Source organism: Theropithecus gelada, chromosome 19, assembly GCF_003255815.1.
Source record: "Theropithecus gelada isolate Dixy chromosome 19, Tgel_1.0, whole genome shotgun sequence".
Taxonomy (NCBI): Eukaryota; Metazoa; Chordata; class Mammalia; order Primates; family Cercopithecidae; genus Theropithecus; species Theropithecus gelada.
In genome coordinates, this window is record NC_037687.1 from 41,168,968 (window position 1) to 41,188,272 (window position 19,305).

General features: G+C 54.0%; 2 protein-coding genes across 10 annotated transcripts in view; both read left to right on the forward strand.

Annotated features, from left to right (window-relative positions):
* Window positions 1-7,811, forward strand: part of SIRT2 (sirtuin 2) — a 27,412-nt gene extending 19,601 nt beyond the window's left edge. For 5 of the 8 annotated variants that reach the window (XM_025367966.1, XM_025367965.1, XM_025367970.1 and 2 more), the window contains 8 exons: window positions 2,623-2,752; window positions 4,918-4,977; window positions 5,253-5,308; window positions 5,505-5,581; window positions 5,665-5,716; window positions 6,686-6,756; window positions 6,872-6,938; window positions 7,061-7,811. In XM_025367966.1, coding sequence (XP_025223751.1) covers window positions 2,623-2,752; window positions 4,918-4,977; window positions 5,253-5,308; window positions 5,505-5,581; window positions 5,665-5,716; window positions 6,686-6,756; window positions 6,872-6,938; window positions 7,061-7,216 — 669 coding nt within the window. In that variant the 3' untranslated portion in view covers window positions 7,217-7,811. Of the gene's footprint in view, window positions 1-2,622; window positions 2,753-4,917; window positions 4,978-5,252; window positions 5,313-5,504; window positions 5,582-5,664; window positions 5,981-6,685; window positions 6,757-6,871; window positions 6,939-7,060 lie in introns of those variants that run through there. The other 3 variants (XM_025367971.1, XM_025367972.1, XM_025367969.1) reach the window with 2 other exon arrangements.
* A 277-nt stretch (window positions 7,812-8,088) lies between these two features.
* On the forward strand, window positions 8,089-19,025 carry RINL (Ras and Rab interactor like). Of its 2 annotated transcripts, none has more exons than XM_025367701.1 (12): window positions 8,089-8,136; window positions 9,589-9,677; window positions 9,897-10,040; window positions 12,684-12,786; window positions 15,403-15,475; window positions 15,562-15,626; window positions 16,046-16,195; window positions 16,281-16,703; window positions 17,009-17,326; window positions 17,588-17,719; window positions 17,882-18,045; window positions 18,126-19,025. In XM_025367701.1, the coding sequence occupies exons 3-12, from the start codon at window positions 10,035-10,037 to the stop codon at window positions 18,186-18,188; spliced, it is 1,497 nt and encodes a 498-aa protein (XP_025223486.1). In that variant the 5' UTR covers window positions 8,089-8,136; window positions 9,589-9,677; window positions 9,897-10,034; the 3' UTR covers window positions 18,189-19,025. The 2 variants fall into 2 exon arrangements, with proteins under 2 accessions (XP_025223486.1, XP_025223485.1); XM_025367700.1 differs by having other exon boundaries at window positions 8,093-8,136; window positions 9,881-10,040.
* The last annotated feature ends 280 nt before the right edge of the window (window positions 19,026-19,305 follow it).

The window sequence follows — 19,305 nt, forward strand, 5'->3', positions numbered from 1 at the left end:
AAAAAAAAAAAAAAAAAAAAAAAAAAAAAGAAAAAAAAGAAAAGAATAGAGGGCAAGGGAGGAAAGTTACAGGGCGTGTAGGAACAGTGACAAAGACTCTTGTCTGTAGGCTTTGGAGATAAGATGGTTGTTGGTAGGCAGCCCAGAAGGCAGAGCATTCATTCTGCCCTTGAAGGGAAACAAACCGTTCCCATTGTTCTTCCTGGAGTCTCTGGGAAACGCCGTCAGTTTGAGCCATCTCTGGGTAACCACCGCCGGTGTCCTCTGTCAGCACCAGCTTTAGCAGCGTTCCTCGCAGGCAAACAAAAGCTGCTCCAAAGGGACTGGGTGTTTTAAGAAAAATGAGGGCGCACAAATGTCTGTGCAGAAAAGAACATTCCCACCTGTTTAATATGGAAAGTATCACTGTCTTAAAAGAAAACAGTGGCCGGGCGCGGCGGCTCACGCCTGGTGGCACGCGCCTGTGTTCCCAGCTACTCAGGAGGCTGAGGCAGGAGAATCACTTGAACCCGGGAGGCGGAGGTTGCAGTAAGCCGAGATCACACCACTGCACTGCAGCCTGGGCAACAGAGCAAGACTCTGTCTCAAAAAAAAAAAAAAAAATTAGCCAGGCATGGTGGCGGGTGCCTGTAATCTCAGCTACTTGAGAGGCCAAGACAGGGAGAATTGCTTGAACCCAGGAGGCAGAGGTTGCAGTGAGCTGAGATCGCGCCATTGTACTCCAGCCTGGGCAACAATAGTGAAACTCCATCCGAAAAAATAAAAAAGAAAAAGAAAAGAAAAGAAAAGAAAACGGTGGCTGGGCACAGTGTCTCGCGCCTATAATCCCGACGCTTGGGAGGCTGAGGTGGGAGGATCACTTGAGCCCAGCAGTTCAAGACCAGCCCAGGCAGCATAGACCACCCCAACCCCGATCTCTACAAAAAAAATTAAAAAGATAAAAAATTAGCCGGGCATGGTGGCATTTGCCTGTAGTCCCAACTACTCAGTGGGCTGAGGTGGGAGGATGGCTTGAGCCCAGGAGGTTACAGAAGGCTACAGTGAGCCATGATCAGACCACTACCCTCCAGCCTGAGTGACAGAGCAAGACCCTGCCTCCAAAAAGAGAAAAAAATACAGGTGAATATGCCATCTATGAAACAGGCCATAGTAAGAAAGGACCCTGGCTACTAAAGGGGAAGACAGTGATTAAAGTCAAGGAAGGGCCAGGCATGGTGACTCACACTGTAATCCCAGCACTTTAGGAAGCTGAGGCAGGAGGCTCGCTTGAGCCCAGGAGCCCTAGACCAGGCTGGGCAACATAGTGAGACCCCATCTCTACAGAAAATTTTAAAAATCAGCCAGATGTGGAGGCTGCAGCGGGAGGATTGCTTGAGCCCAGGAGTTGGAGGCTACAGGGAGCTATGATTGAATCACTGCACTACAGCCTGGGCAACACAGTGAGACCTTGTCTCAAATAATGTTTTTTATAAAAACATGGCCAGCGCGGTAGCTAATGCCTATAATCCCAGCACTTTGGGAGGCCGAGGCAGGCAGATCACAAGGTCAGGAGTTCGAGACCAGCCTAGCCAACATGGTGAAACCCCCCCATCTCTACTAAAACAAAAATTAGCCGATCATGTTGGCACATGCCTGTAATCCCAGCTACTTGGGAGGCTGAGACAGGAAAATCTCTTGACCTTGGGAGTCGGAGGTTGCAGTGACCCGAGATTGTGCCACTGTACTCCAGCCTGGGTGACAGAACGAGACTCCATCTCCAAAAAAAAAAAAGTGAGCCCTCCTGATTCATTTATGTAAATGCTTGCCCGTAGCTGCCACATGCAGCTGTGCAGGGTGCGCACTGCACAAGGATGCCACATCTGAGGGGGGGGCTCCATTTACAACACAGACATTGTAAATTTATGTTAATTTTTTTTTTTTTTTGAGACGGAGTCTCGCGCTGTGTCACCCAGGCTGGAGTGCAGTGGCGCGATCTCGGCTCACTGCAAGCTCCGCCTCCCAGGTTCAGGCCATTCTCCTGCCTCAGCCTCCGAGTAGCTGGGACTACAGGCGCCCGCCACCACGCCCGGCTAGTTTTTTGTATTTTTAGTAGAGACGGGGTTTCACCATGTTAGCCAGGATGGTCTCGATCTCCTGACCTCGTGATCCGCCCGCCTCGGCCTCCCAAAGTGCTGGGATTACAGGCTTGAGCCACCATGCCCGGCCAATTTATGTTAATTTCAATAATTAATGACAGATGGCAATAAAGCATCTGGCTTTTTTTTGCTTTTGTGTGTGTGTGTGTAGAGACGGGGTCTTGCTATGTTGCTCAGGCAGGTCTTGAACTCCTGGCCTCAAGTAATCCTCCCACCTCAGCCTCCCAAAGTGCTGGGATTACAGCCGTGAGCCGCCACGCCCAGCCTGGCCCCTGCCTTTAAGCAGCCTTGACTGTCACCCTTTGAGTGGCACCATTGGGATGAACAGATGTCTTCAGATACACCCTGCCACTTGATTCTCCTCCCTCCCTTCTCCACCTGTCCCCACCACCTCACTGCTTCTCATGGCCTCAACTCCCTACTGTGCCTTCTGGCCTACAAGGGGTGGCTCACTCCTCACCCCTCTTCCCTTCATCTCTCCCTCTAGAACATAGATACCCTGGAGCGAATAGCTGGGCTGGAACAAGAGGACTTGGTGGAGGCCCACGGCACCTTCTACACATCACACTGCGTCAGTGCCAGCTGCCGGCACGAATACCCGCTAAGCTGGATGAAAGGTGAGGCTGGAGGCCATCCCAAGGGCAGGCCTCCCCTCAGCACCAGGAGCAGTGTCTCCATGCAGTGGGCACCCATTCTGTCCCGCTCAAGTCTTTGTTTTTTGTTTGTTTGTTTGTTTGTTTTTGAGACAGAGTCTTACTCTGTCGCCCACGCAGGGAGTTCAGTGGGGTGATCATGGCTCACTGCAGCCCCAATTGCCTGACTGATCTCCTGTCTTTGGCTGTTTTTAATAGAGGATAGTAGGCCAGGAGCGGTGGCTCACGCCTGTAATCCCAGCACTTTGGGAGGCCAAGGCGGGCGGATCACCTGAGGTCAGGAGTTCAAGACCAGCCTGGCTAACATGGTAAAACCCTGTTTCTACTAAAAATACAAAATAAAAACAAAGAAAAAAATTAGCCGGGCATGGTGGTGTGCACCTGTAATCCCAGCTACTCAGGAGGCTGAGGCAGGAGAATCCCTTGAACCTGGGAGGTGGAGGTTGCAGTGAGCTGAGATTGCACCATTGCACTCCAGCTTGGGTAACAAGAGCAAAACTCTGTCTCAAACAAACAAACAAACAAAATAAAAAAACAAGAAGTCACTTATTCCACTCATGGAAGCCATTTCTGACATTCTTTATGCTGATTTAACAAAGCCTCTGGTGTCCCTGTGAGATAAGGACAGCTGCAGCATTTGCAGAAGGGCCTCTGGAGTGTGGCTGTTCTGATACAATGCCAGCTGAACGCCCCTAGGCTGAGGATTCTTGAATAGCCCAACTGCAAGCAGCTGGGGGCAGTGTACAATTCACATTACCCCCATTATGTGTCATTGACAGCAGCGTCACAGACAGTACCCACGGTATCATGCTGTCCATGCAGAAATATTTTTTAAAAAATTACCAACTACTGACATTGAAACAATGCTCTATAAATGTGTGCTGAATGAATGAATGGACAGTTGAACAAATGACTTAGAATTCAGTGGGTTGCAAGTGACAGCAATGCTTTCTTTTTTGTTTTGTTTTGTTTTTTTGTTTTGTTTTGTTTTTTGAGACGGAGTCTTGCTCTGTCGCCCAGGCTGGAGTGCAGGGGCGCAACCTCGGCTCACTGCAATCTCCGCCTCCCGGGTTCAAGCAATTCTCCTTGCCTCAGCCTCCCGAATAGCTGGGATTACAGGCACGTGCCACAACCCCTGCATAATTTTTGTATTTTTAGTAGAGACAGGGTTTCCCCACGTTGACCAGGCTGGTCTCAAATTACTGACTTCAGATGATCCACCTGCCTCAGCCTCCCAAAGTGCTGGGATTACAGGTGTGAACCACCGTGCCCAGCCAGAAATGCTTTCAAGCTTCCTAAATCAATAAGCAATAAGGCCAGGCACAGTGGCTCATGCCTGTAATCCCAACACTTTGGGAGGTCGAGGTGGGTGGATCACTTGAGCTCAGGAGTTTGAGAACAGCCTGGGCAACATAGGGAGATCCCATCTCTACAAAAAATAGAATGTAGCCAGGTGTGATGGTGCATGCCTGTGAGCCCAGCTACTCGGGAGGCTAAGGCAGAAGGATCATGTGGCCTGGGAGGTGGGTGGTGCAGTAAGCCATGATCACACCACTGCACTCAGCCATGATTGCAGCACCACACTCCAGCCTGGGCAACAGAACGAGACCCTGTCTCAAAAAACAAACAAACCAATAAGGCCGGGTGCAGTGGCTCACACCTGTAATTGCAGCACTTTGAGAGGCCAAGGTGGGCAGATTTGCTTGAGCCCAGGAGTTTGAGACCAGCCTGGGCAACACGGTGAAACACTGTCTCGACAAAAACTACAACATTTAGCTGTGCGTGCTGGCACGCAACTGTAATCCCAGCTACTCAGGAGGCTGAGGCAGGAGGCTCACTTGAAGCTGGGAGGTCGAGTCTACAGTAAGCCATGATCGTGCCACTGCACTCCAGCCTGGGCAACAGCGTGAGACCTTGTCTCAAAAAAAAAAAAAAAAAAAAAAAAAACAAAAAAAGAGAGGTCTTTTCTGAGCAGAGTGGACACCCCAGGAGACACCCGTCACACTCCGAGTGACAGTGACAGAGGTGTGTTCATGTTAACAGTGGAAGAGGGATGGGGGTGCTGCACCTCCAGACTCCAGCCCAGATCCTCTTACCACCTTCTCTCTCTTCCCCTTCCCCACACCCAGAGAAGATCTTCTCTGAGGTGACGCCCAAGTGTGAGGACTGTCAGAGCCTGGTGAAGCCTGGTGAGCCTCGGGCCAGGGACCTGCCCAGGTGGATTTGGGTGGGGGTCCCCTCCGCCTCCAGCCCCTTCCCAAAGGCCACACCCCCACACATCTGGCCACCTCTGTCTCTCTGAACAGCGCCCCAGATCCATCCTGGGGAGAATTGGGTTTGTGCCCTTGGCCGGTCCCCACTGCTCCCAACTCCCACCGCAGCCTCCAGGTCTGCCCTTGCTCCCACCTGTCCTCTCTGCCTCCCCATGTCACTGTCTCTGTCCGTCCATCTGTCTCCGCCTCAGATATCGTCTTTTTTGGTGAGAGCCTCCCAGCGCGTTTCTTCTCCTGTATGCAGTCAGTAAGTGGCCCCCTGCCCTCCCCGCATCCCCAACCACCGCCTCCACTGTGCTGGGCCCCATGGGGCAGCCTGGGGCCTGCCTTAGGAAACCTCCCCAGCTGTGTGGGGCGGAAGGGAGATTTGCTGCTGGGGGGCGGGGGAGGGAGCGGTGGCGCAGCCTGGGCAGAGGCTCCCAAGCTCACGCCCCTCCCCACAGGACTTCCTGAAGGTGGACCTCCTCCTCATCATGGGCACCTCCTTACAGGTGCAGCCCTTTGCCTCCCTTATCAGCAAGTAGGTTGGGGGCTGTGGCTGGGAGGGCGGCTGGGCACCCAGGGCCAGAACAGACCCTGACCCCTCAGCTCCCCCTCCCTCAGGGCACCCCTCTCCACCCCTCGTCTGCTCATCAACAAGGAGAAAGCTGGCCAGGTAAGAGCCCTTCCTCACGCCCCCCTCCTCTCAGGCTCCCCCTTCCCTCCCACCAGCTTCCTCAGAGGGAACCCCCACTGTGGAACCCCAGCACTTTGGATTCCTCGGCTCAGACCCTGGAGCTCTGGAATCCAGAGGGGTGGGGTTCCAGGCCTCTGAGACATTCACCGCCCTTTTGAGCAAGTGATAGAATTCCAACTCAAACCAGCTGAAGCCAGATAGGAAGGCCAGGCTTCCAGGGACTGAGGAGGTGGGAGGAGGTGCGGGGGGGCCGGGGGAGGCAGTGCAGGGGGTGGTGGGTGGGTCCACACTCCGGGTCTCTCCGATCTCTTTTTCCCAGGCAGCCTCACTCTAGGGCAGGTGCTCCCTCCTGGGTGTTCCCCTCAGGGGAAGTAGGCAGGGTCACCAGGCAAGCAGCGCACACTGTAGGCAGACACTGTCCCAAGCCTTAGCCTGCGTGAACCCACTGATGCCACAACCCTGTCGCGGTTTCGTGATCACCCTATTCTACAGATAAGGAAACTAAGACACAGAGAGGACAAGTCACTTGACCAAAGTCACAGAGCTGGCCGGGCGCGATCGCTCACGCCTGTAATCCCAGCACTTTGGGAGGCCAAGGAGGGTGGATCACCTGAGGTCAGGAGTTTGAGACCAGCCTGGCCAACATGGTGAAACCCCGTCTCTACTAATAATACAAAAATTAGCCAGGCATGGTGGCTGGCACCTGTAATCCAAGCTACTCAGGAGGCTGAGGCAGGAGAATCACTTGAACCCAGGAGTTGGAGATTGCAGTGAGCCGAGATCGCATCATTGCACTCCAGCCCGGGCAACAAGAGTGAAACTTCACCTCAAAAAAAAATAAACAAAAAAAATCCCAAAGTCACAGCGCTAGGATACAAACCCAGGCCACCTGGCTCCAGGGTCTGTGCTCCTAGCTCTCCCTTCCCTGCCCCACCCCCTTCCTGGCAGTCGGACCCTTTCCTGGGGATGATCCTGGGCCTGGGAGGAGGCATGGACTTTGACTCCAAGAAGGCCTACAGGTGAGGCTCCACCTGGGGCTGGGGGCAGCCTGGAAGGGACAGGGTGAGGTGGCAGGGAGGGCACGAAGGCAGGGGCGAGCCCGCCTGGGAACTCTGATCTCCTGCCGCACCGCAGGGACGTGGCCTGGCTGGGTGACTGCGACCAGGGCTGCCTGGCCCTTGCTGAGCTCCTCGGATGGAAGGTAAGGAGCCGGGTGACCCCAGCCTGTCCTGAGCCCCGTCCCTGGACCCTCTCCCCACCCCGTGGGTTCTCTGACCCCATGATGCACAATGACTTTTGACTTCTGTGACCTTTCTCCTGCAGAAGGAGCTGGAGGACCTTGTCCGGAGGGAGCACGCCAGCATAGATGCCCAGTCGGGGGTGGAGGCCCCTAACCCCAGCACTTCAGCTTCCCCCAGGAAGTCCCCGCCACCTGCCAAGGACGAGGCCAGGACAACAGAGAGGGAGAAACCACAGTGACAGCTGCATCTCCCAGACAGGACGCCAAGCTCCTCAGGGACAGCTGAGCCCCAACCAGGCCTGGCCCCCTCTTAACTGGCAGTTCTTATCTGGGGAGCTTAGAACATCCCCAATATCTTACCACTCCCTCCCCAAAACTGGGGTTCCAGCAACCCTGCCCCCCCCAACCCCAGCAAATCTCTAACACCTCCTAGAGACCAAGGCTTGAACAGGCATCTCTACCAGCCCCACTATCTCTAACCGCACCAGGGCTAAGGAGTAACCTCCCTCATCTCTAACTGCCCCCCCCCCCGGGGCCAGGGCTACCCCAGAACTTCTAACTCTTCCAGGACAGGGAGCTTCAGGCCCCCACTCTGTCTCCCGCCCCCAGGGGCCTGTGGCTAAGTAAACCAAACCTAACCTACCCCCGTGTGGGTGTGGGCCTCTGAATATAACCCACACCCAGCACAGGGGGAGTCTGAGCCGGAAGGGCTCCCGAGGCTCTGCCTTCAGCTCCCAAAGTGGCTGGCGGGCCCCTTCACATAGGACCCACTTCCCATACTGAGCAGAAGACATTGCTTGTTGGAGACAAATTAAAAACAAAAACAACTAACAATCCGGTCTGGCCTCCTGTTTCTTTCTGTGGGCACCCAGGGAAATCTCTGAAGGGAGGGGGTTAGATCTTGGGCCACTAAGGAACCAGAAAGTCTCCAGGATCCAGAGTGAGGGGTGACAGGAGGGTCCTCACAGGGGCCCCTCATAGCTCTGACCCCTGGACTTCCAGCCTGCCAGTGTCCCTTCCTCTAAGCCCTAGGAAGGCCTGAGGCCCCAGAAAGAGGGAGGAAAGTTGACTTCAGATGCCCCAGCCCCGCCTCTTCCCCCTGCCTGCTCAGCTTCCTCTCTCCACTTCCTGCTACTGCAGGCCTCTCCTCCGAGAACAGGTAGGGCCCCCGGGGACCGAGCATCTGGCATCTTCAGCCCCTGCTGCCTTCATTCCTTTGGTATGAGGCAGCTGCCCTGACCCACCCCTGCCATGCACTGCCCACAGCCTCCTCCCCTGCCACGGTACCCAAGCAGGCATCTGCCTCCCTCTCCCCTCCCCTCCCCTCCTTCCTGCTCTTGCCTGGGCAGGGCACCTGCGCCTCCCTCCCCCACCTCCCTCCCTCCTAATAGCACCCTGGGCTTCTGGTCAATGGGCTAATGTATTTGTTTAGCTGCTTATTATTCACATGCTATACCTGTCCCAAACAAGAATGGCAGGCCCTGAGGGGAGGAGCCTGTCCTGTTCATCGCCCTCTCTCTAGGGCACAGGCACCTAATTCCAGCCTGTATTCAATAAATTTTGGATGGATGGATGGATGGAAGGAAGGAAGGAAGGAAGGAAGGAAGGAAGGAAGGAAGGGTCCTCCCCAGACCCAGGCCTCCTGCTCCTGGGACTGCTGCAGGGACAAGTGCCACCCCAAATGATAACCTACATAGGACTCTGTACCTGGTTAGGAGCTGGGGCCTGATGGGTGGATGGAGAGATAGAGGAACAGATGTGTGATAAAGCAAGATGAGTAAAATATTCATGGGTAGAATCTCAGGAGTGGACATATGGATGTTTCCCATATGCTTCTTTCAGCTTTTCTCTATGTCTGAAATTTTTCATAATAAAACACTGGGGAAGAGATTCAGTGGCCCCTCCATGGTGTGGGAAGGGAGGAAGAGGGGATGTTACTACCTTTCCGGGTATATGGACTGCCTACTGTGGGCCAAGAACTTTTCCAGGCACTGACTGGGTTTTGCCAAGGGCTGGTCCACATTCACACAGCTGCCATGGCTGTTAAAATCTTAAAAATATTTCCTACCACCTAGTAAAGAGCTATTGTTTTGAGTCGTCTCCCCGCACCACAAGACACGCTGGTCTCTCTCCTGGGACCCCCAGATTCCCCACCATCCGGTACTAAAGAATTAACCCCTGCCAGCCAGGCGTGGTGGCTCACGCCTGTAATCTCAGCACTTTGGGTGGCTGAGGTGAGGCGATCATTTGAGATCAGGAGTTTGAGACCAGCTTGGGTAACATGGCGAATCCTTGTCTCTACTAAAAAATACAAAAATTACCCAGGCGTGGTGGTACGCGCCTGTATTCCCAACTACTCGGGAGGCTGAGGCATGAGAATCGCTTGAACCGAGGAGGCAGAGGTTACAGCGAGCTGAGCTTGTGCCACTGCACTCCAGCCTGGGCAATACAGTGAGACTCCGTCTCAAAAATAAAGAATTAACCCCTGCCACAGCAAGCGGCCTCTGGGGTCCATTCTGACTGGTCAGGGTCTCTGCCATATTGATTGTAAATACCTTGAACATGACCCAGGGGCTGGAGCAGCCTTGAGTCTTACCTTTCTCCCTGCCAGAGGCCAGGTCATGACTCACTGGTTTCCTGCATCCTGAGGATGGCCCAGCCAGAGGACAAGGCACCTGAAGTCCCCACAGAGGGGGAGAGGTGAGGGCTACTGGGGCTGAGGCTATGCCCTCCTTCTGCTACATCTAGAAACCCTTTCCATCCAACACCTCCCTCACTACAGAACCCTGAATCGCATCTCTGAGCCTCTACCCTGGGCCTGCCCCTTCCTGTACCTTTGACCTCACCTCAATGTCCCACTGCCCACCTCTGACCCCTGACCCCCTGGACACTGTCCATCCCAGGCTGGTCCCACCACAGGTGAAAAAAGCAGACAGGACCCCTCTAGGGGTCCTCAGCACCCTAGAGCCACTTCTTCGCCTGCAGAGAACATCGGGGGTATGGCATGTGCCAGAGCTGGATATCCAGGATGCGGAGGCCCTCGTGGGGCTGTGGCCAATGGGGGTGAGTACTCACAGCTGGGGGCCCGTCCTGACCCCCATGACACCCTAGATTAGGACTCTGCTGGTTACTAGCAACAAACATGACACAAATTGGGCAAACCAAAAAGGCTATTCATTGCCGGGTGTAATGGCTCATGCCTGCAGTCCTAGCTACTCAGGAGGCTGAGGTGGGAGGATCATTTGAGCTCAGGAGGTCAAGGCTGCAGTGAGCTGAGATCACGCCACTGCACTCCAGCCTGGGTGATGGAGCAAGACCCTGTTTAAAAAAAAAAAAAATGTAGTTTCAAGAAGGTCTGGATGCTGAACTTCAGAACACTTAGAAATTTCTCTTCGGCCGGGCGCGGTGGCTCAAGCCTGTAATCCCAGCACTTTGGGAGGCCGAGATGGGCGGATCACGAGGTCAGGAGATCGAGACCATCCTGGCTAACACGGTGAAACCCCATCTCTACTAAAAATACAAAAACTAGCCGGGCGAGGTGGCAGGCGCCTGTAGTCCCAGCTACTCGGGAGGCTGAGGCCGGAGAATGGCGTGAACCCGGGAGGCGGAGCTTGCAGTGAGCTGAGATCCGGCCACTGCACTCCAGCCTGGGCTACAGAGCGAGACTCCGTCTCAAAAAAAAAAAAAAAAAAAAAAGAAATTTCTCTTCATCCCATTTCTTGGCTTTGCTTTCAACTGTGGGGAATTTTGGGTATTTGGGACAGAAAATAACAAACACCTGTCCTACAGTGGCTTAAACAAATAGGCATTTATCTTCCTAACATAACCAAAACGGCGGCTGCTGGCTTTAGATCAGCAGCTCAGTGACATCAAGGCCAGCATAGCTATAATTCTCTTGGACTTCCCTCACAGCTGCCCCGGGGCTGCCCCAGGCCCAAGCACCTGTGTGCATTCCAGGCCGGAAGCACGGAGGCACCACTTGCATCTGTTTATTTTACAGGAAAAATAAAGGTTTTCTTTTTTTCTTTTTTTTTTTTAATTTTGAGAGTTTTACTCTCGTTGCCCAGGCCGGAGTGCAATGGCATGATCTCGGCTCACTGTAACCTCCGCTTCCAGGGTTCAAGCGATTCTCCTGCCTTAGCCTCCTGAGTAGCTGGGATTACAGGCACCTGCCACAACGCCCAGCTAATTTTTTGTATTTTTAGTAGAGATGGGTTTTCACCATATTGGCCAGGCTGGTCTTGAACTCCTGATGTCAGGTGATCTACCCACCTCGGCCTCCCAAAGTGCTGGGATTACAGGTGTGAGCCACCGCGCCCGGCCAAAATAAAGGTTTTCACAACTGATTCAGAAAATATAGATGGCTGGCTGGGTGTGGTGACTCATGCCTGTAATCCCATCACTTTGGGAGGCTGAGGTGGGAGGATCGCTTAAGCCTAGGAGTTCAAGACCAGCCTGGGCAACACAGCAAGGCCCTGTCTCGATGGGGCCCAGGTAGCAATATTTTTTTTAATTTTTATTTATGTTTTATTTATTAATTTATTTTTTGAGATGGAGTCTCCCTCTGTCATCCAGGCTGGAGTGCAGCAGCACGATATTGGCTCACTGCAACCTCTGCCTCCTGGGTTCAAGCGATTCTCCTGCCTCAGCCTCCCGAGTAGCTGGGATTACAGGCGCCCGCCATTAACACCGGCTAATTTTTGTATTTTTAGTAGAGACCGGGATTCACCACGTTGGCCAGGGTGGTCTCCAACTCCCGACCTCAGATGATCCACCCACCTCGGCCTCCCAAAGTGCTGGGATTACAGGCATGAGCCACCGTGCCTGGCTGTAGCAATATTTTTTAACAGCTCTCTTGGGACGTACACAGCCAGAGCTAAGAACCACCACCTATAGCAATCATAATCCATATATCAGTCATACTCATGGCTGGGTATATTAATGCCATGAACAAGGAATTCTTCAGCGAATGTGGAATAGATTTGAGGGGACAGCAAACAGGGCCTACCACAACTTCCTCCTCAGGAGGGTATTGTCCTTCCCAGCTCAGAGCTGTCTCCCACCAGTTTAGCAACACCAGTGTGACAGATGAACTCTTTCCAAAAGAGCTCCAGCATGCAGTGGCTCACGCCTATTATCCCAGCACTATAAGAGGCCGAGGAGGGCGGATCACTTCAGGTCAGGAGTTCAAGACTAGCCTGGCCAACGTGGTGAAACCCTGTCTCTGCTAAAAATACAAAAATTAGCCGGGCATGGTGGCAGGTGCTGTAATCCCGGCTAGTTGGGAGGCTGAGGCAGAAGAATCGCTTGAACCCAGGAGGCGGGAGTTTGCAGTGGGCAGAGACTGTGCCACTGCACTCCAGCCTGGGCAACAGAGCAAGACTCCGTCTCAAAAACAGAAAGAAAAAAGAAAAAAAAAAATCCTGTGGAAGATGTCCACTGGCTGAGCTTGAGTCACATGACCGTCCCTGAACCAAACAGTGGGCCGAGAGCACCGTCCTCCTATTGGCTAGATCAGGTCATGGGCCCACCCTTGGGGCTTGGGGGAAGTCAGCCCCATCCACATGGACTGACAGTAGGGAAAGTATTCCCCTAAAGGAAATTTGGGGTGTGGAACCCAAAATAAGGGAAATGGATGCTAGTCAGGCAAAAGTAACAGATATCTGTGCACACCTTTGTCACACCGGCCTTTATCTCTATTCCCAGAGTTTCTTGGTCATAGGACGTGACCCCAGCCAGGTCCTGGTGTTGAGGACAGGACTATTACCAGGAGAAGTCAACAGCTACCAGATCCAGAAGATTGCCAGAGGTAAGGCACCTCCCCTGAGTCTCCAGCCCACAGTCAATCGATCACTAAGAACTGTCAGCTGGCCGGGCGCGGTGGCTCAAGCCTGTAATCCCAGCACTTTGGGAGGCCGAGACGGGCGGATCACGAGGTCGGGAGATCGAGACCATCCTGGCTAACACGGTGAAACCCCGTCTCTACTAAAAAAATAAAAAAAACTAGTCGGGCGAGGTGGCGGGCGCCTGTAGTCCCAGCTACTCGGGAGGCTGAGGCAGGAGAATGGCGTGAACCCGGGAGGCGGAGCTTGCAGTGAGCTGAGATCCGGCCATTGCACTCCAGCCTGGGCGACAGAGCGAGACTCCGTCTCAAAAAAAAAAAAAAAAAAAAAAAAAAAAAAAAAAAGAACTGTCAGCTGGATCGGCGCGGTGGCTCATGCTTGTAATCCCAACACTTTGGGAGGTCAAAGCGGGTGGATCGCCTGAGGCCAGGATTTTGAGACCAGCCTGGCCAACACAGCAAAACCCCCATCTCTACAAAAAATACAAAAATTAGCCAGGCTTGGCGACGTGCGACTGTAATCCCAGCTACTTGGGAGGCTGAGGCACGAGAATAGCTTGAACCCAGGAGGAGGAGGTTGCTTCGAGCCAAGATCACACCACTGCCCTCCAGCCTTGGCAACAGAGGGAAACCCTGCCAAAACACAAAGCAAAACAAAAACACCTGTCAGCTTTGCTTCCAAAATATCTGATGAATATTTCTAATCCTATCTCCCTTTCCTTCCTGCAATCCATTCTGAGCCCAAGGTATTTTTCAATATTAATTAGATGTTATACACCCCGCCCCAAATCCTGCAAAGAACATGCAACACCCTTAGATACAAATGCAAACTCCTTGTCATGATCTATAAGGTGCTGTGTGATATAGTTCCTGCCTGTCTCTCCATCTATTACCCCTTATTCACTCTACCTGAGGCACACTGTTCCCCTCTGTGTGTCTTTTTCTTTTTTGAGACGGAGTCTTGCTCTGTCCCCCAGGCTGGAGTGCAGTGGCGCGATCTCGGCTATTCTCCTGCCTCAGCCTCCTGAGTAGCTTGGACTACAGGCGCCCGCCACCACGCCTGGCTAATTTTTTTTTTTTTTTTTCTGTATTTTTAGTAGAGACATGGTTTCACCGTGGTCTCAATCTCCTGACCTTGTGATCCGCCCACCTCAGCCTCCCAAAGTGCTGAAATTACAGGCGTGAGCCACTGCGCCCGGCCCTCTGTGTGTCTTTAGCATGCTAAGTGTGTTCCAGCTTCAGGACCTCTGCTTGGGTTCTTCTTGTATGAATGCTTTCCCTGAAGGGGCTGGTTTAGTCTCCATCCTCCAGGCCTCTGCAGAAATGTAACCTTTCTTGACCATCATAGTTAACAGATGGTCCCTTGGTCACTTTTTCTTTTTCTTTTTCTTTTTCTAGACAGAGTCTGACTCTGTCGCTCAGGCTGGAGTGCAGTGGCCCAATCTCCACTCATTGCCACCTCTACCTCCCAGGTTCAAGCAATTCTCATGCCTCAGCCTCCCAAGTAGCTGGGATTACAGGTGCACACCAACACATACGACTAATTTTTTTGTTTATTTTTATTTTTATTTATTTATTTTTTATCATACTGTAAGTTCTGGGATACATGTGCAGAACGTGCAGGTTTGTTACATAGGTATGCAGGTGCCATGGTGGTTTGCTGCACCCATCAACCCGTCATCTACATTAGGCATTTCTCCTAATGCTATCCCTCCCCTAGGCCGCCACCCCCTGATTTTTTGTATTTTTAATAGAGATGGGTTTTGCCATGTTGGCCAGGCTGGTCTTGAACTCTGGACCTCAAGTGATCCACCCACCTCAGCCTCCCAAAGTGATGGGATTACAGGCATGAGTCACCACACCTGGCCTCCTGGTCACTTTTAATCACTCCATTTCCTTCATAGCACTCAATACAATATCCACTTTGTTTACTCATTTTTTAACATTTTGTTTATTTATTTATTTATTGAGATAGAGTCTCACTTTTGTTGCCCAGACTGGAGTGTAATGGCTCAATCTCAGCTCACTTCAACCTCCACTTCCCGGGTTCAAGCAATTCTCCTGCCTCAGGCTCCCAAGTATCTGGGATTACAGGCGCCCACCACCATGCCTGGCTAATTTTTGTATTTTTAGTAGAGACAGGGTTTCGCCATGTTGGCCAGGCTGGTCTCAAACTCCTGACCTCAGGTGATCCGCCCACCTCGGCTTCCCCAAGTGTTGGAATTACAGGCGTGAGCCACCGTGCCCCGACTGTTTACTCATTTATATTCTGCCTTTTCCCCCTCCGCCCCTCACTAGAAGGTAAGCTACAGGAAGGCAGTGAACTTGTCTGTCTTTTGATAACTGTATCTCCAGTGCCTGGAAATGACTAAGGGCTCAGTAAGTGTTTGTCTAATGAATGAATCCTTGTTGGTGGCATAAGTGGTATGCAAGAGTAAAGATGGGGACTCCAAGGAGTGGGAGCTTCCCTGTTCTGAAGGTCCCTGGGGGGATTCTGAAGGAATGGGGGAGCAAGAGCGTCCCAGGGGACAGAAGACTGCCACCACTCAAGTTTACTTTCTTCTTCTTCCTCCCCCACCCCAGGTGTGTCCCTGGAATCCTCCAACCTCTGCATGCCAGACCTACCCCATCTCCTGGCCTTTCTATCAGCTAGCAGGTACAGGTCACCCATCTGAAGCACTAAGGGGGACCCTTCCCTAAGACACCCCACTGACACTGGGGCTCCCACCTCTCTATTCTCAGGGACATTCTGCCCAGAACCCTGCTCTTGCCCCCTCCCACTCTAGGGCCCAGAGATGAACACACAGGTGAGGCATGGTTCTCTAAAGAGGGCACAGCCAACCTGCCAATTTCCTTGCTCCAAGGGAATGAATGGGGCTTTGGGGCCCAGACTACTGGGTTGGAGGGGAATATAGAACTGGGGGCTAGAGAGAGCTCGGGGTCTGGACTTTGTAGTCCCAGAGGGAAGAGGGGATGGGGGCCTGTATTCCTAGGTCCTAACAGAGGAGAGGATTGGAGGTGGAAGGAACTGGGGGGACCGGATTCCTGGGTCTAAGTGAGAAGTCGACTGGGAACCTGGACTCCTGGGTGTGACTGAGGAGGGGCCATGAGCTAAGCCTCAGCACCTCCAGCAGTGAAGCTGGGAAGTAAGTCTCCTGGTGCCTTGAAGGGACCAGAGTTGGTCCCTCGAATACCTAGGACACCTTCTCACTTCTGCTGGCCTCAGATCCTCTGCAGATTGGCAGGGTCCAACAGGACACCCCAGGGAAGGTGCTTTGCATTGTGAACCAGCTCTACCTGGAGACCCACAGAGGCTGGGGGAGGGAGCAGACCCCTCAAGAAACAGAGTCAGAGGCTGTGCAGAGACATGATCCAGGTTAGCTGGGCAGGGCCCTGGACCTCTGAGGGAGGAGGGAGCTGCTGCCCTGTTCTAGGGGACCGAACCCCCTCCTCACTTCCAGCCCCCAGGAACCCTGCACCTCACGGGGTCTCCTGGGTAAAAGGCCCGCTCAGCCCGGAAGTGGACCATCCTGGGCCGGCTCTCGCCAGCCTCCTGGAGGAGGAGGAAGAAGACCCTGAAGGAAGGGAGGAAGGAAGGGAGGACGACCCTGAAGAGGAAAGCCCCGAGGAAGTGCTCACCATTCACATCCAGTCTCTGGTCAGGGCCCGGAGCAGCTACGTGGCCAGGCAGTACCGAAGCCTTCGGGTGCGCATCGCCTCAGATTCTGGGGGTCCCCACGGGTCTGGGGACCCGGCCACGGAGCTGCTTCAGGATGTGCGGCACCTCCTTACTGACCTCCAGGATCACCTGGCAAAGGACTCCTACATCAGGGCTGTCTTTGGGAGCAGGGGTCCTGGGGTCCCCAAGAAGGACGAGGATCCAGGTAATGGGAGGACGGGAAGGGAGCCCCCACGGGTTCTAGTGCGCAACTTCGTCCCCTCCATCGGCGCACAGACGTTTCCTTCTGCACCCACACGCCCTTCCTACAAATCCCACGCCTTCTATCGCCCACATGTGCGCGCAAGTTCACACCCAGGCTCACTCTTCCACATGTGTTCACACCCATGTCTGCACTCACGGGGGATCATAGCTAGGCAGGGGTGGCGGTGTGCCAGGGTGAGTGGATTCCATAGGTGGGCGTGGGGCAACTTGGCAGCCCTGTGCTCACCCGTCCCCCACCCCCCGCAGGCCCCGCGCTGGAGATGGCCGTGTGCCAAGCGGTGTTGGCGCCCCTGAAGCCGGCCCTGTGGACGCGACTCCGCACACTCCGAGCACCAGAGCTGCGACTGCTGCGGCGGCGACAAACAGCCCTGCGGGCGGGGGCGGGGCCTCCGGGAGCACAGGGGGCGGGGCCGGAGGGGCAGAGCCCCGCCCCCGCCTTGCGGAGTCGCATCCACAAGCGCCTTGCACATCTGCACGCTGCCTGCGCCCCGCGCCGCAAGGTGGCGCTTCTGTTGGAGGTGTGCAGAGATGTCTACACGGGCCTGGCTCGGGGCGAGAACCAAGGTAAGGGAGGGGTCAACATCTAGCGTGGTGGGGAGCACCTTGAGGGTTGGGGGAACCAGACAGCAAGCGAGTATGCAGGCGCACTTCGAGGGAGGGGGCAGCACTGGTGGGAGTCGTCTACGCGGTCCTGGGGATTCTGGTAGGAGGCGTTGTCATGCCCGACAAGGTGGAGGAGCAGCCAGCCCTGACGGTCCTGGGGATCAGATGGAAGGTGTCTGCGCACCCCCATCCATCTCAGGACCTTTCCTCGGGCTTTCCCAGATCCCTTGGGGGCCGACGCCTTCCTGCCGGCGCTGACTGAGGAACTCATCTGGAGCCCGGATATTGGGGAGACACAGCTGGATGTGGAGTTTCTTATGGAGCTCTTAGATCCAGACGAGCTGCGGGGAGAGGGTGAGCCCTTAACTCCAGAATGCTGGAACCCAACGATCCAGTACCTCCGGGATCCCAAACAGCCTCCCCCCGCAGCAGGAGGAACAGCAGGCAAACTGCAGGGGTATTTGGGGCGACTAGGGAAGCCTAGAGGGCCGAGCTGACCTCCCTTTCTGTCCCCAGCTGGGTACTACCTGACCACGTGGTTTGGGGCGCTGCACCACATTGCCCACTACCAGCCCGAAACAGACCGTGCTCCCCGGGGGCTCAGCTCCGAGGCCCGCGCCTCCCTGCACCAGTGGCACCGCAGGCGGACTCTGCACAGAAAGGACCATCCCAGAGCCCAGGTGACTGCCCATCTGGCTGCGAGTAGAAGGGAGGGTGAGACCTGACGCCTTTCTGACCCAGCTCCCGCCTCTCCCCACAGGCCAGCCTGCCCTTTAAGGAGCCATGGGCAGAAGAGACTGTGCCAGGGACCAATGACGATTAGGGGTTTCACACCGCTCCGCACATCCCTCCGTTCATGCCTGTAATCCCAACATTTTGGGAGGCCAAGGTGGGAGGATCGCTTGAGCCCAGGAGTTTGAGACCAGCCTGGGCAAAATAGTGGGACCCCCCAACTCTACCAAAAGAATAAACAAAAATTAGCAGGGCGTGGTGGTGTACTCCTGTGGTACCAGCTACTCAGGAGGCTTTGCAGTTTTAGACAGGGGTATCAGAGAAAGCCTCACTGAGGTGACATCTGCAGAAAGACCTGAAGGAGGGGAGGGGAGGAGCACAATGGATATTAGGAAGAGCATTCTGGAAGCAGGATGAGCCAGTGCAAAGGCCCAGAGGAAGGCTGTTCCCTTTTCCTGGGACCCCTCCCTCCTCCTTGCTGCTCCTAAACCACATGGGTCAGGAGTCTGGACTGACCCAGGTACATCTGGCATCTTGCTTGAGGAATAGGGGTTTTGTTTTGTTTTGAAAGAAGGTCTCTCTCTGTCACCCAGGCTGGAGTGCAGTGGCATGATCTCTGCTCACTGCAGCCTTAACCTCCTGGCTCCAGCAATCCGCCTGCCTGTGCCTACCAAGTAGCTGAGACTACAGGCACCTACCACCATACCTGTCTAAGTTTTAAAATTTTTTATAAAATGGGGTCTCTCTTTGTTGCCAGGCTGGTCTCAAACTCCTAATCTCAAGCAATCCTCCCATCTCGGCCTCCCAAAGTGCTGAGATTATTGGTGCGAGCCACCATGCCCAGTCCTGATTGTTTTTCCCAAAGAATGTATCACTCGCTAACATACCATATATTTATTTATTTCATTGTTCATAGTAACTACAATTTTAAAAAGTAAAAACAAACAAGTGAGGCCGGGCATGGTGGCTCACGCCTATAAACCCATCACTTTGGGAGGCCGAGGCGGCAGATCACCTGAGGTCGGGAGTTCGAGACCAGCCTGACAAACACAGGAAAACCCCGTCTCTACTAAAAATACAAACTTAGCCCGGCGTGGTGGCTCACACCTGTAATCCCAGCTACTTGGGAGGCTAAGGCAGGAGAATCGTTTGAACCCGGGGGGCGGAGGTTGTGGTGAGCCGGGATCCCGCCATTGCACTCCAGCCTG